Raw genomic sequence first — 14487 nt, forward strand, 5'->3', positions numbered from 1 at the left:
GAAGTGCTTCCTAATGTTTAGGTGGAATCTTCTTTCTTGTAGATGTTAAACTGCATGTAGGGGATAAAATCGAAGCCCAAGGAAACCCGCGTTGAAGGCTGCATGGGGCCAAAGAACACTCTCCAAGCAACTCTCCCTGGAAATGTCCATCCGAGTAGAACTGGAACCACCACAAAGCGGTGCCACACCCACCCCTAACTTGGACAGCCGCTCCAGAAGGACACCATGGTCGATAGTATCAAAAGTGGCTGAGAAGTTGAGGAGAATTAACAGGAACACGTCCCCCCTCTTTCTCTCCTGACAGAGGTCATCAAACAAGGTGACCGAAGTAGTTTCTGTGCCAAAACCGGGCCTAAATGCCGATCGAAACAGATCTAGAACTAGTTCAACTGTTTTTGTCATTGGTATGAGCTTTTGTGTGCATACACACTTCTTCAGATACATGCACATGAAAGCTCATACCAATGACAAACTAAACGGTCAGGGCTCCCTTTACCTTTAAGGTGCTACTGGAAGGATTTTTTTAAATTTTGTTTCGACTACAGCAGACCAACACAGCTCCCTACCTGTAACTAGTTCAACTGTGAATGCCTTGACTTTGCTGGCATTCTGCTTCATAGGATATCTCCCGGTTCTTGTATTATGAGAGAGGGAGAAAAATGTTTCTCGTCCACCCAAGATGGATGGAAACTTGTCCTGTTGAATTCGGACAATTTATTAAAGGTAGCGGGTGGGAAAGGAAGAGAGGCAGGAACTCTCGCCACTGCCTACCGATAAGCTCTTATCCTTTTGCAAGAAGCTTCCGCCCCCACCCTTCCTCACCGTGCACTAGTTAAATTCATATTTTAACCACGGACGTTTCTACCCCAACGCTTTCCCACGGTGCCGTTTCATTGCGTCTTTTAATCCAGACGCCCTCTTCACCGCTGCGCAAACGCCATGCGCGCAAATCGCTTAGAAACCTAAATCTGGCACGGAGCTAGTTCACCAACGATCCAATAGCTTTGCCTACTCAGAGGTAAGGCACTTTGAGCTCAAAGGGGCTTACTCTCGGGTAAAGAGCGGGTGAGGGCCGCCGATTTCCGCTTCAAGTCCCTGCCTGCCCTCCCCTCGGGGCCTGCAAACTCCTGGCTCCGCCTGCCATCCCTCCTGCAACCGGAGCAACGCCAAAGCGGCTGCGGAGGGAAGAAGGAGCACCGGGGGAGGGGCAGCAGCCAGTCCGGAGCCCGATCCCGCCCCCATTCCAGGGCTGCGCTGCTCCGCCCGCCCCTTCGGGCAAGAAAACTTCCCTGTCCAGGAGGCTCCCGATTAGGAGGCGGGGTCCCTGGGCTAACAGGCGTCCGCCTCTGCCAATGGCAGCTTATAAAAAGAGGGGCGGGGGCGGGCCTTGGCTCTTTCCGGGAAAGATCCCCGAAGCGTCTTTGCGCAGCACTGAACCCAGAAAAGAGATCCGCCGCCGCCCCGGGATCCAGCGCAGGTAAATGTTTCGCGATGGGCGACGCCCGCCTGCGCGCTTGTCCTGCATGGGGTGGCTCCCTGGGGGGCAGCAAGCGTGGGAGAGTCCTGCAGGACACGCCCCAGGGGAGAAAGTTTTTCGGGCATTTTGGGGAAGGGAGGGTGCCCCCTCTTCCCTCCCTCTGACCCCTCCCCAAGTAAGCGCGCAAGGGGAGAAGGAGGAGAGGTCCGGGTGGGCGGGACCCGGGGTAGAAGCGAGGTAAGCGGTTGGCACTGAACTTTCTCGGGTGCAAGGTAGGAGGCACTTCCTTGGGGTGGAAGGTGACCCCCCCCATACTCATGCGCACACCTCGAATCTTCCAGCCCCTTCTGAGGGGGGGGGTCAACTTTCTTCAAGGATGTTCCTCCCCCCCCCAACTCCCCACGGAAGAGTGGAAGGGAAGAGTGCAGGTGGTTCTGTTTAAGTGATTTTCCTTGCCTGCCCCCCTTTCAGGCAAAAAAAAGCCACATTTCACACGTGACTCTGAAAGAGGCGTGTTGCACTTCTGTGGTCCGCAAGAGGAACGTGAACGCTTCCGACGGCTGCCTGGGTGATGTGCGTTCTCTGCGGGGAAGGAGCCCCTCAGCCACTTTGAGACGGAAAAGTCTCAATCTTTTTCCCATAGAGGCAGCTCAGAAGTGACGCTGCGCTTCCGTGCACGCACTTGCCGGAGAGTAAGCTTGCTGGGAGATAATTCGGGAGTAAGCGTTTGGGGCTACACAGTGCAATCCCAAGTATGCTTACTCGGGAGCAAGTGAGGTCTCCTTCTGAGTAAAAATGCCTTTGCATAGGGTGTTATTTCTGCCACTGACCCTCTCTGACCCACAAGTGGGGTTTTCACCCCAGGTGGACCAGTTAAACTGGTCTCATTGATTTTTGACCTTCTCAAACCCGAGGCTTGAATTGCTTTTGGGATCTCTACATTGGTGTTTAGGTTGGAAAGGGACGACTGAATTTGACTTTTCTACACCAAGAGGCAGTGTGGTGTAGTGGTTAGACTAGGACCTGGGTGAGACCGGGGTTCAGATCCTCCCTCAGCCATGAAGCTCACTGGGTGACCTTGGGCCAGACCGCTCAGCCTAGCCTACCTCACAGGGCTGTTGCAAGGATTAAATGGGGAGGGGGGTGCACCACCTTGAGCTCCTTGGAGAGAAAAATTGGGGTATAAATGCAAGCAATAAATAAATTTATTTATTCTCCAGTCTGATGGGAGTTGTAGTCCAAAGATCTGGTGGGCGCTAGGCTGGGGAAGGCTAGTCTGCAGTCAAGTGGGAGACCCTTCTTGCCTGCATGGTGGACTTTTGATTTGAAAACTGCCCCACTGCTCCTTTCTCTCTGATTCTGACCACCAGTTGCTGGGAATCCCAAGCAGGAAGAATTACTGCTGATGTACTTGGGTCCAAAATGCTGGACTAGACGGGCCTTGGGCCTGTTCCAGCAGGCTACTTTATTACCTTCTCATGTAACTGTATTTGAAAAGAACTTCCTGACAGTAAGAGCTGTTCGGGAGTGGAATTTGCTACCAAGGAGTGTGGTGGAGTCTCCTTCTTTGGAGGTCGTTAAGCAGAGGCTTGACAGGCATATGTCAAGAATGCTTTGATGGTGTTTCCTGCTCGGCAGGGGGTTGGACTGGATGGCCCTTGTGGTCTCTTCTAACTCTATGATTCTATGATTCTATGAAAAGGGTGAGGCTTGCCACCCTGGACTCCTTTGGGAGGAAGGGCAAGATACAGATTGCAATAACCAAAATGAAAATAAAAGATTCACACCGGGATAGCATGAGACTCTTTATCTCAGGGTCATGGGTTCGAGTCTCACAGTGGGCCAAAGACGCCTGCATTGCAGGGGGTTCGACCAGATGACCCTCAGGGTCCCTTCCAACTCCAGGATTCCAAAGCAGTTTGGAGAGAGAACGTAGCACATTGTGCTGCAACCAATTTATCTGGGCTTTCATCAAAGCACAAACGGGGATCCAGGACTCTTGTGCAAAAAGGAAGGAGGAAATTGAGGTTCTTTTCTTGCTGCCTCGCTGTGTCTAAAGTTGCTGCCTGGCAACTTCCCGTCTTTCTTGGGCAGAAAAGGTTTTCTCTGTTTCAGTGTGAGTGGCCTGGTTAGCACTGAAGCATGTAATCTGGGTTTGGGCAGAAAACTTCAGGCTGCAGTTGAGAGTTTCTATAAAATAATGCTCTCTTCTAGACCCCCTTCTGCCTGACATGCTAGCTGTCTAGGTACAGGGTATGTGTGTGTGTTCATTTGTAAGAGTATTCCATCATGTAAGCCCGCATTTGCAATCTGGGGTGATGCACCCCAAGCTCTGATTTCCCACCTTTGCAACCCCGAAATGCACTTTGCGGGAAGCTAAGTTACAGGGAACCAGGCAGAGGGCCTTCTCGGTAGTGGCACCCGCCTTGTAGAACACCCTCCCACCAGATGTCAAAGAGAACAACAACTACCAGACTTTTAGAGGACATCTGAAGGCAGCCCGGTTTAGGGAAGCTTTTAATGTTTGGTGGACTACTGTATTTTAATATTTTGTTGGAAGCCGCCTAGAGTGGCTGGGGAAACCCAGTTGCCAAGGCAGTGGGGGCAATAACTGACGTAGGCTCCCTCCCCCAGTTTCCAGCCCCCCCCAATCTCCTGCACCTCTCATAGAAGTGTGCCACTCAACCTGAACCTGCAGGATGCAAAAAAGGTGAAACTTAATTTTCTAAAAATTCCTTCAGTAGCACCTTAAAGACCAACAAAGTTTTTATTTTGGTATGAGCTTTCGTGTGCATGCACACTTCTTCAGATACATCAGTCTGAAGAAGTGTGCATGCACACGAAAGCTCATACCAAAATAAAAACTTAGTTGGTCTTTAAGGTGCTATTGAAGGAATTTTTTTTATTTTGTTTCGACTCAGACCAACACGGCTACCTACCTGTAACTTAATTTTCTAATTTAAGTTTAGGAACTTAAACGCCAGCCCAAACTCTCAATTCCACCTGTGTCCAGGAAAGGGGTAATCTCCCATCTGCTTATTTTGGGGGCCCCATTAGAGCTGAACTCACTTTTAAACCAGGCTCCTCCTCCTCCTCTTCCTCCCTTCATTCAGTCTCTTCTCAGCCCCACAGAGGGAGGCAGAGCAGGAGGGAGGCTGGCCTGAGCAGGAGAGGGCTGGACCTGGCTGCTGGCTGGAAGCTCCAGAGTTCAGTGCCTTCCCGGCCGCGCTCTCTCTTGGCTGCCGGGCCGTATTGTGTGAAGGGCACCCAGCGCTGTCGTCTCCTTCCTCCGACAGCCATGTCTCGGCCTCTGACGGACCAGGAGAAGCGGAAGCAGATCAGCATCCGCGGCATCGTCGGCGTGGAGAACGTGGCGGAGCTGAAGAAAGGCTTCAACCGGCACCTCCACTTCACCCTGGTCAAAGACCGCAATGTGGCCACTCATCGCGACTACTACTTTGCCTTGGCCCACACTATCCGCGATCACCTGGTGGGCAGGTGGATCCGAACCCAGCAGTACTACTACGAGAAGGACCCCAAGGTGAGGCATGCGGGGCAAGCCGGAAAGCGGCTCTCATTGCTGTTTTCACACGGTTGAGCTATGGAACTCCCTGCCACTGGAGGCAGTGACGACCACCAACCTAAACTAACATTGGCCTGATGTCCAGCAGGCTCTTGCTTAGCTGGTCCACCTGGACTCAGATTTCTATTTACGATTTGGGTAGATTGTGGATTGTTCCATAGTTTATATAACCTGCTTTTGATTGCTAGCAGGCCTCCATTTCTTGAACAGGTGGGATATATATTTTTGAAATAGGTAAAGGTAAAGGGACCCCTGACCATTAGGTCTAGTCATGACCGACTCTGGGGTTGCGTGCTCATCTCGCATTATTGGCCGAGGGAGCCGACGTATAGCTTCCAGGTCATGTGGCCAGCATGACTAAGCCGCTTCTGGCAAACCAGAGCAGCACATGGAAACGCCGTTTACCTTCCCGCTGTAGCGGTCCCTATTTATCTACTTGCACTTTGATGTGCTTTCGAACTGCTAGGTTGGCAGGAGCTGGGACCAAGCAACGGGAGCTCACCCCGTCACAGGGATTTGAACCGCCGACCTTCTGATCAGCAAGCCCTAGGCTCAGTGGTTTAACCACAGCGCCACCTGGGTCCCTTATTTTTGAAATAAGCAGGGGCAAAGTTCCCATGCTGAAAAACCAGGAGTTCCAGGACCTAACTTCTTTAAATGATCCTACATGGAAATCGCTTTGGCGTGGTGATAACAGCAATAATAAATCAGTGGTGGGTCCATGCAGGAGTGTAAATCACCCTCTGACTGCTTCTTGGAGACTCTCGCTGGGCAGCGTTAGGTGTGGTCCTTGGAAAAACAGACAGGCCATCCTTGGTTGAATTGCGGGAGCCACATGCCCTTGCATGTCCCCACTCCTCAAGGGGGAAATGCAGTGTTCTCAGGTGAATCCAGCTCCAGTGTTCCAGCAAGGGTGAGGTCCGAGATCAGGGTGTTCTGCTTGGCAGTGTGTGTGGCAGGACAAAAAGCAGCAGCAGCAGCTCAGGTGCCCTGCAAGGCTCTCCTGTTGCTTTTGGGGACCTGGCTATATATGCACACGTGACACACACACGGCGTTGTGCAACATGTACCTTGTGTAATGTCTCTTAACACAAATAAGTGAGAATGTCTTCAGCACCCTGGTCTCTCTCTCTCTCTCTCTCTCTCTCTCTCTCTCTCTCTCTCTCTCTCTCTCTCTCTCTCCTAGGACACTGACAGTCTCTTAGGCAGGTAACTTGAGTCCTTGACCCAGGCCTCTTATCACTCACCTTTCCTGCGAGTTTTCACTAATAAATGCATTTTTACGCACACTTTTTGCTAATGCCTCCATATTTGAGGGTGCTGGTTGGAGGGCTGCCTCACAAAATGTGGATTCCGAAGGGTGGCTGTGTTTAAGTCGGAGGCTTGGAGGCAGCAATGTGTCTGAATCCCAGGTGCTGGGAATCCCAGGAGCCTTGCTGGTTTCCCATGGGAGCATCTGCTTGGCCACCGTCAGAATAGGATGTTGGACTAGATGGGCCACTGGCCTGACCCAGCAGGCTTTTGCTTATTGGTTCAAGAATTGCAAATTAAGTGGTTTCTCTTTAAATTGCAAACAGAATTGCAGAAGTCTTCTTTATTTATTTCTCTGTTCACTCTATTGTTATCCCTCCCTCCGTCCCTTTGCTTTTGCTTTGTTTAGTTTTGCTTTGTTTTCCTTTTTCGCCCAGATAGCTCAGTTGGTTAGAGCACGGTGCTCATAATGCTAAGGTTGCAGGTTCGATCCCTGTAAGGGGCAGCTGCATAGTCCTGCATTGCAGGGGGTTGGACTAGATCAGGTAGATCCCCAGCTGATCCTGGCAGATCGCGGGATCCTTATCGTGTACGGGGGTTTCGGAGGGAGAGCTAAAAAAACTCTCTGTGCAATCCTTCCCACCCAAAAGCTCAACAACTCTGGGCAATCCACCCACCCCAAGCACACACACTCCTCCTCCCTCCAATGGGTAGATCACTGCCAGTTTTTTATACTGGGAGTAGATCACAGTCCCTTGGGAGTTGGACATGCCTGGACTAGATGATCCTCAGGGTACCTTCCAACTCTACAATTCTTTTTTCCACGGTATCGCATTATGACAAAGCCTTAATGAAAATGCTATGCCCAAAAAAGCACAAAAAAATGAAAACGGAATTGAATTTCTTCTCCCTCCCAACTTGCGGATTTCATGGTGGTGAGATCCGACCGAGCCTAGTTTATTAGCAGAATCCATGCCTTGCACACAGAAGGTCTTGGGTTCAATCCCTGACTTCTCCAGCTTTGAAAGATACCTTTCTTAAGAGGGCTGGGAAGAGACCTTGTCATTGCCCATCCTGAAAAGCGATAGGTTGAAAGGCGGATCTAAATCAAGCGTGAAATAGCTGGTTGCCCTCCTCGAATTGGATTGACTTAACCATCTCTTCAGTCAGGTTTTTGACTGTTAACGGCCTTTAATGTAGAGCTTTAGCCTGGTAGATTAAGGAATAATCCCATTTGTGACATCAGTCGGAAGCCCTTTCTGAAGTGAGGTGGACAGGCTCTCTGCTGAGAGAGCTTTGCTCCTAATCTGCCCTTTCTCCAGATCCCATCTTTGATTCGGTGCTTCGTCCTAGAGACTTTCAGAGCCACCTTCCACCCACCCTGCCTCTAATTTTAAGTTTAGAAAAGTCCTGTCTTTCCTCATCAGATGGGACCCAGAGGTAGCATTTATAGCTCACACCAGGAGCTGGCGTCAGGGTGTGCAAGATGGAGCAAGCTTGCTTTCTGCTGCTCCAGAGGGTGGGACCCGAACCGACAGATTCAAATCGCAAGAAAGAAATTTCTGACCTTTCTGATGGCAAGAGCAATTTGCCAGTGGAACGGACTCCCTCATATAGGGGTGGGTGCTATTTCATAGAATCATAGAGTTGGAAGAGACCACAAGGGCCATCCAGTCCAACCCCCTGCCAAGCAGGAAACACCATCAAAGCATTCTTGACATATGCCTGTCAAGCCTCTGCTTAAAGACCTCCAAAGAAGGAGACTCCACCACACTCCTTGGTAGCAAATTCCACTGCCGAACAGCTCTTACTGTCAGGAAGTTCTTCCTAATGTTTAGGTGGAATCTTCTTCTTTCTTGTAGTTTGAATCCATTGCTCCGTGTCCGCTTCTCTGGAGCAGCAGAAAACAATCTTTCTCCCTCCTCCATATGACATCCTTTCATATATTTGAACATGGTTATCATATCACCCCTTAACCTTCTCTTCTCCAGGCTAAACATACCCAGCTCCCTAATCTGTTCCTCATAAGGCATCGTTTCCAGGCCTTTGACCATTTTGGTTGCCCTCTTCTGGACACATTTCCTTGTAGGTTTAGGGACCGCTGCAGCGGGAAGGTAAACGGCATTTCCATGTGCTCTGGTTTCCATCACGGTGTCCCATTGCGCCAGAAACAGTTTAGCCACATGACCCGGAAAGCTGTCTGTGGACAAACGCCAGCTCGCTCGGCCTGAAAGCGAGATGAGCGCCACAACCCCATAGTCGCCTTTGACTGGACTTTACTCTCCAGGGGTCCTTTACCTTTACCTTTACCTATACCTTTACAGCAGAGGGGTTGGTCACTCTGGGAACTGGGAGCAGAGCTGTCCTGATGAGTCCCAAACTCTTGCAGGAGTAGAAATCCTCTTAAAAGCATGCACAGCTAACTTCTTTGATTTTGGACCTGCTTTCTCATCATAGCTGCCAAGTCTCCCGTATTCCCCGGGAAACCCCCGTTTTCCCCCCAGCCATTCCCAGCTGGAAAAACGGGTTTTTTTGTTTTTCCCCCAGTTTACTTACTGGCCAGGGGAGGCTCCGTCTGCGCATGTCTGGAGTCTCTGGACATGCGCAGAAGCGATTTCTGGCGCGACGGCCATTTTGGAACTGGGAGGAGCATGCTCAGAAGCGACTTTTGATGCTGCTCCGCCCAGTTCCAAAATGGCTGCAGCGCGACTTCTGGCGCGGTGGCCATTTTGGAACTGGGCAGAGCAGCATCAAAAGTTGCTTCTGAGCATGCTCCGCCCAGTTCCAAAATGGCGGCAGCGCTACTTCCGGTTTGCCGATCCCTTATTTTTCCGGCAGGAACTTGGCAGGTATGTTTCTCATGCAAATGCTCCTCATAGATGACAAAACCAAATAAAACAGAATAATGGAAATTGCCCCAAACCACCTGATAAGCGTTGGAGAAGTGACGATCAGAGGCAGGGATAAGCCTAGGAATTTTAAGAGGCTTTATTTTAGCACTGGATATGTCTCCTCCTGACTTGAATCTCAGTGATTTGTGTGGGCTCTCTCCCAAATTTTCTGAGCGGTGGGTGTTACACAGGGTTTAGGCATAGGGTGCCTTCTAAGATTTGTTCCATTTATGACTATCCAAGCAGAGGAAATAAAGCACTCCTATGGCAGGCAGAAAAACTACTTGCATCAAGGCAGGTTTATTTATGTGTGCCTTTTTGTGGCTACTGTACACAAAGAGGGTTCATACCAGATAAAACCACAGCATCCAGGTCTCCTACGGAACCTGCATGTCTCGAGGCATGTCACCTGCAACGGCCTTCCCTCCATCAAATGGCAGAGCTGACCCTGGATTGATCCCCGACCTCTGTCTCCGAGAGCTGTCATTTTCTCCTCCCCCCCCCTTTTAAAATTATTATGTTTATTGCAAAACATACAACACAAACAGACAAAAACAATACCACAATGACAACTAAACATTGACTACTCGTCATGTAACATCACATATTTTTGACTTCTGAATCACCTCGTTGTGCTGTCTAAATAATCTTAACCTATACGTACTTCCTGTTATATCTATTACATTTCAAGATTAAAATTAAAATCAACAGATTAGACAACTGGGCCAAAGCAAACAAGATGAATTTTAACAAGGAGAAATGTAAGGTACTACACTTGGGCAAAAAAAATGAAAGGCACAAATACAGGATGGGTGACACCTGGCTTGAGAGCAGTACATGTGAAAAGGATCTAGGAGTCTTGGTAGAACACAAACTTGACATGAGTCAGCAGTGTGATGCAGCAGCTAAAAAAGCCAATGCAATTCTGGGCTGCATCAATAGGAGTATAGCATCTAGATCAAGGGAAGTAATAGTACCACTGTATTCTGCTCTGGTCAGACCTCACCTGGAGTACTGTGTCCAGTTCTGGGCACCACAGTTCAAGAAGGATACTGACAAGCTGGAACGTGTCCAGAAGAGGGCAACCAAAATGGTCAAAGGCCTGGAAACGATGCCTTATGAGGAACGGCTTAGGGAGCTGGGTATGTTTAGCCTGGAGAAGAGAAGGTTAAGGGGTGATATGATAGCCATGTTCAAATATATGAAAGGATGTCATATGGAGGAGGGAGAAAGATTGTTTTCTGCTGCTCCAGAGAAACGGACACGGAGCAATGGATTCAAACTACAAATAAGAAGATTCCACCTAAACATTAGGAAGAACTTCCTGACAGTAAGAGCTGTTCGGCAGTGGAATTTGCTACCAAGGAGTGTGGTGGAGTCTCCTTCTTTGGAGGTCTTTAAGCAGAGGCTTGACAGGCATATGTCAAGAATGCTTTGATGGTGTTTCCTGCTTGGCAGGGGGTTGGACTGGATGGCCCTTGTGGTCTCTTCCAACTCTATGATTCTATTATTCTAAGATTATTATTTTTTACATTTATGGGTTTTTTAATATTCAAGATTCAATCTATACCTGTCAGGAGATTTGCATTTTCACAATATTGTTTTAAATATTCTTTCAATATTGTCCATTCTTTGCTCCCTTTCTGATTTGAGTTTCCTCTTATTCTCCCAGTCATTTTCGCCAGTTCCAGGTATTCTGTCCTCTCCATCTGCCGCTCAAGCTTTGTAGGAATTAAGTCACCTTTCCCATTTTTGGCTACCAGAATTCTGGCTGCCGTGGTTGCAAACATAAAGATGGTTCTAAAGTTTCTTTTTGGATTTCAGTGGCCATAATGCCTAACAGAAAGGCTTCTGGTTTTGTTTGTTTTTGAAAGGAGAGCTGTCATTTTCTTAAGGCTTCAGTCATCTTTATTTTGTTAAGGGTGGCTGACCGTCGTTTGCACCCATCGGGCTGGGGCCAAACTCCTAACGGTACGATCCTAACCCGGCCATTTGGCTCTGGAGACGGTTGCTGGGTGTTGGGCAACGAGACTGTTTGCTCACCGGTGTACAAACCGTGATGGAATGGAGTAGGTTTGGTGGGGGAAATGTTCCTGGAATGCGAAGCATGTGTCTGGCAGAGAATGAATTGCGTCGAATTGATCCTTGTGGCTCGTCTAGGTTTGCCGGCTCTTTCCTTCTCTTTCCCTTTATAATACAATCCCCGTAGTTTGTTGAAAACTGGATAAATCAAGAGAGCATGTTCAGGATCACTTCCTAAAGGGAAGGACTCTGATCCTGCCTTGCATGCAGAGGCGGCCACTGGGTTCAAACCCCAGCGTCTCCAATCCTGGCAAGTTGCAATGACCATGTCTTCTTCCTTTCCAGAGAGTTTACTACCTTTCCTTGGAGTTCTACATGGGCCGGACTCTGCAGAACACCATGATAAACCTGGGATTGCAAAACGCCTGCGATGAAGCAATTTATCAGGTAAGGGGTGGGGGGTGGGAACCAGGATGTTGGACTGAATGGGCCATTGGCCTGATCCAGCAGGCTCTTACCTTATTTTCTGGTACCGCTTCAAATGGTCATGGCTTCTGCCAAAGAATTCTGGGTAATCTGAAGTTGGTTAAAGGAGTGTGAGAGTTCTTTGGGTGCCCCACTTCCCCTTGCAGAGCTACAATTTCTAGAGTTCCCCAGGAAGGTTTTGTTAAACCACTCTGAGAATTGGAGCTCTGTGAGGGGCATAAAAGGGGGTCTCCTAATGACTTTTAGCACCCATAACAAACTACACCTCCCAGGATTCTTTGGCAGAAGCCATGACTGTTTAAAATGGTATCATGTATCGCGTGAATCTGACCGAACTGTCTTCTGCCATAGAATCCTGGGAGTTGTAGTTTAGGGGTGGTCAATTGTTAGGAGGCCTTGAGAAGTGTAGCTCTGTGAGGGGAATTTAATAATAATAATAATAATAATAATAATAATAATAATAATAATAATAAATAATAGCTCTGTGAGGGAAATAAAGTTGTTGTTGTTATAACAATAACAACAACTACTACTACTTTATTCCCCTCACAGAGCTTATTATTATTATTATTATTATTATTAGAAGCCGCTCTGACTGGGTTGCCCCAGCCACTCTGGGCAGCTTCTAACAAAATAAAACGCAGTACAGTGGTACCTCTACTTACGAATTTAATGCGTTCTGAATGCACATTCGTAAGTCGAAAAAAATTGTAAGTCGAATCCCATAGGAATGCATTGGGAGAAAAAATTCGTAAGTAGAAGCAACCCTATCTAAAAATTCGTAAGTAGAAAAAATCCTATCTAAACCGCATCCAAAATGGCGGACGGAGCTCCATTCGTAAGTAGAAACATTCGTAAGTAGAGTTATTCGCAAGTAGAGGTACCACTGTATAACATCAGACATTAAAAAATTCCCTATACTGTACAGAGCTGCCTTCAGATGTCTTCTAAAAGTCAGATAGTTGTTTATTTCCTTGACATCTGACGGGAGGGCGTTCCACAGGGCGGGCGCCACCACCAAGAAGGCCCACCTAATAACTCTCAGTACCCTTAACAAACTACAGTTCCCGGGATTCTTTGGGAGAAGCCATGATTATTTAAAATGGTATCGTACCCCTTTAAATGTGTGGAATGAATGTTATTGGCGTTTGTCTTTCCCCCGCAGATTCCTGGGAGTTGTAGTTTGTTGAGGGTGCTGAGATTTGTTAAGAGGCCTCTGTTCCCTTCCCAGAGCTACAGTTCCCTGGGAGGAGGGATTGTTAAACCACTCTGAGCTCTGTGAGAAGGGGAATAAAGGGGTCTCTTGACAACGCTTGGCACCCTTAGCAAACTACAGTTCCCAGGTGGGAGAAGCCACAGCTGTTCGAAGTGGTATTAATCTGCTTTAAATGTGTGGACCCTGCTTGAAGTCAGCAGTAGCACAAAATGAGCCAGTGTGGGAAGCAATTCCGGAAAGCGGGTAGCTTGGACGCTCCAGCCTCGGAGCGGAAAGGGTGCCGGACTTGGGAGACCAGGGTTCAAATCCCCACACAGATTTTTCTGGCGGACGAAAGTTGCGTCTCAAATGTCAGGCCTTCCCGAGGAGTGGCATCGCCTCCCCCTTTAACATGGGCTGGCGCAGATGTAAGCTTCTAAAATTGGTGCTCGTTCCCAGGTCGGAATCGATAGGAAAACCAGTATTTTGAAACCATTAAGAAGTGAAATAAATTTATCACCTTATGGATCTATCTGGTCACGGGATGGAGTCGAGTCATTTTGAGCCTCTTCCTAGAAGCTCCTGGTTTTGCAAATCCGCTGGCAAGTTGGATCTGCCTTCTGAACACCAGTTCACACAATGTTTCCCCCCTTGTGTGCACACACAGAAGTGAATCTTCCCCACCTTTCAAAAATTAAACTAATCCTGGAAGCAACAGCTTGTAGGTAGTACAAGACTCTGAAAACTTACAAACATTAGGTGGGGAAACTTGGCTGAATTTCCCAGAGGCTAAGTTGCCTCCTCTTTGCCGTTAGATTTTTTTCCTTTAATGGCCCACGGCTGATCTAAACGGTGCCTAAATCACTTGCACCCTCCCAGAACAAATTGTGCAGTTGTGTTGTGTAACAGGCCTCAGCCTGCATGCTGCAAAAACGGCAGATTTTGACAGTCTGGCCGCCTTCCGTTCCCATTTTTGTAGGGCGGTGTGTACTTGTGTGGGGTTTCACTTACACTGCAAGCACAACTCTTGAGAGCGTTTTGCACAGAGCCAGCGTGGTTTAGTGGTTAGAGTTTTGGACTGGGACCTGGGAGACCAGGGTTCAAATCCCCCACTTGGGGATGAAGCTCAGTGGGTGACCTTGGGGCAATCACTGCCTCTCAGCCTGACCTGCCTCGCAGGGTTGCTGTTGGGATTAAATGAGATGGGGGAAGCCATGTACGCTGCCTTGAGCACCTCGGAGTAAAATGTGGAATCTCCGGTTGCGAACGGGATCCGTTCCGGAGGTCCGGCCGCATCCCGAGGAATTCGCCACCGTAGGACCGCTTCTGCGCATGCGCACGGCGAAACCTGGGAAAATACTTCCAGGTTTGCCGTGTTCGCATCCCGAGGTTTATATATCCAGAGGGATACATAATAGGGTGGGTCATAAAAAACTTTTTTTGGAAAATGTTTCCTCCCTTGATCTTATATCAGGCGTATGGTATAAACATAGTCAAATTTCAAATTTGGGACAAATCGGTTAATATTTAGACCCTGCTCCTACAGATTGATAATTTTATTAATTACACAAAATGTAAGCAT

The 14487-nt window shown here is 48.5% G+C and overlaps 1 protein-coding gene across 2 annotated transcripts in view; it reads left to right on the forward strand.

The window, feature by feature from the left end:
- The first annotated feature begins 1394 nt into the window (after positions 1-1394).
- PYGL (glycogen phosphorylase L) overlaps positions 1395-14487 on the forward strand; it is a 53637-nt gene continuing 40544 nt past the window's right edge. Inside the window, exons 1-3 of one of the 2 annotated variants that reach the window (XM_060270675.2) lie at positions 1395-1477; positions 4774-5018; positions 11570-11671. In XM_060270675.2, coding sequence (XP_060126658.1) covers positions 4776-5018; positions 11570-11671 — 345 coding nt within the window. In that variant the 5' untranslated portion in view covers positions 1395-1477; positions 4774-4775. Of the gene's footprint in view, positions 1478-1629; positions 1715-4773; positions 5019-11569; positions 11672-14487 lie in introns of those variants that run through there. The other variant, XM_088674708.1, reaches the window with a different exon arrangement.

This window comes from Zootoca vivipara, chromosome 1 (assembly GCF_965207765.1).
Source record: "Zootoca vivipara chromosome 1, rZooViv2.hap1.1, whole genome shotgun sequence".
NCBI lineage: Eukaryota > Metazoa > Chordata > Lepidosauria > Squamata > Lacertidae > Zootoca > Zootoca vivipara.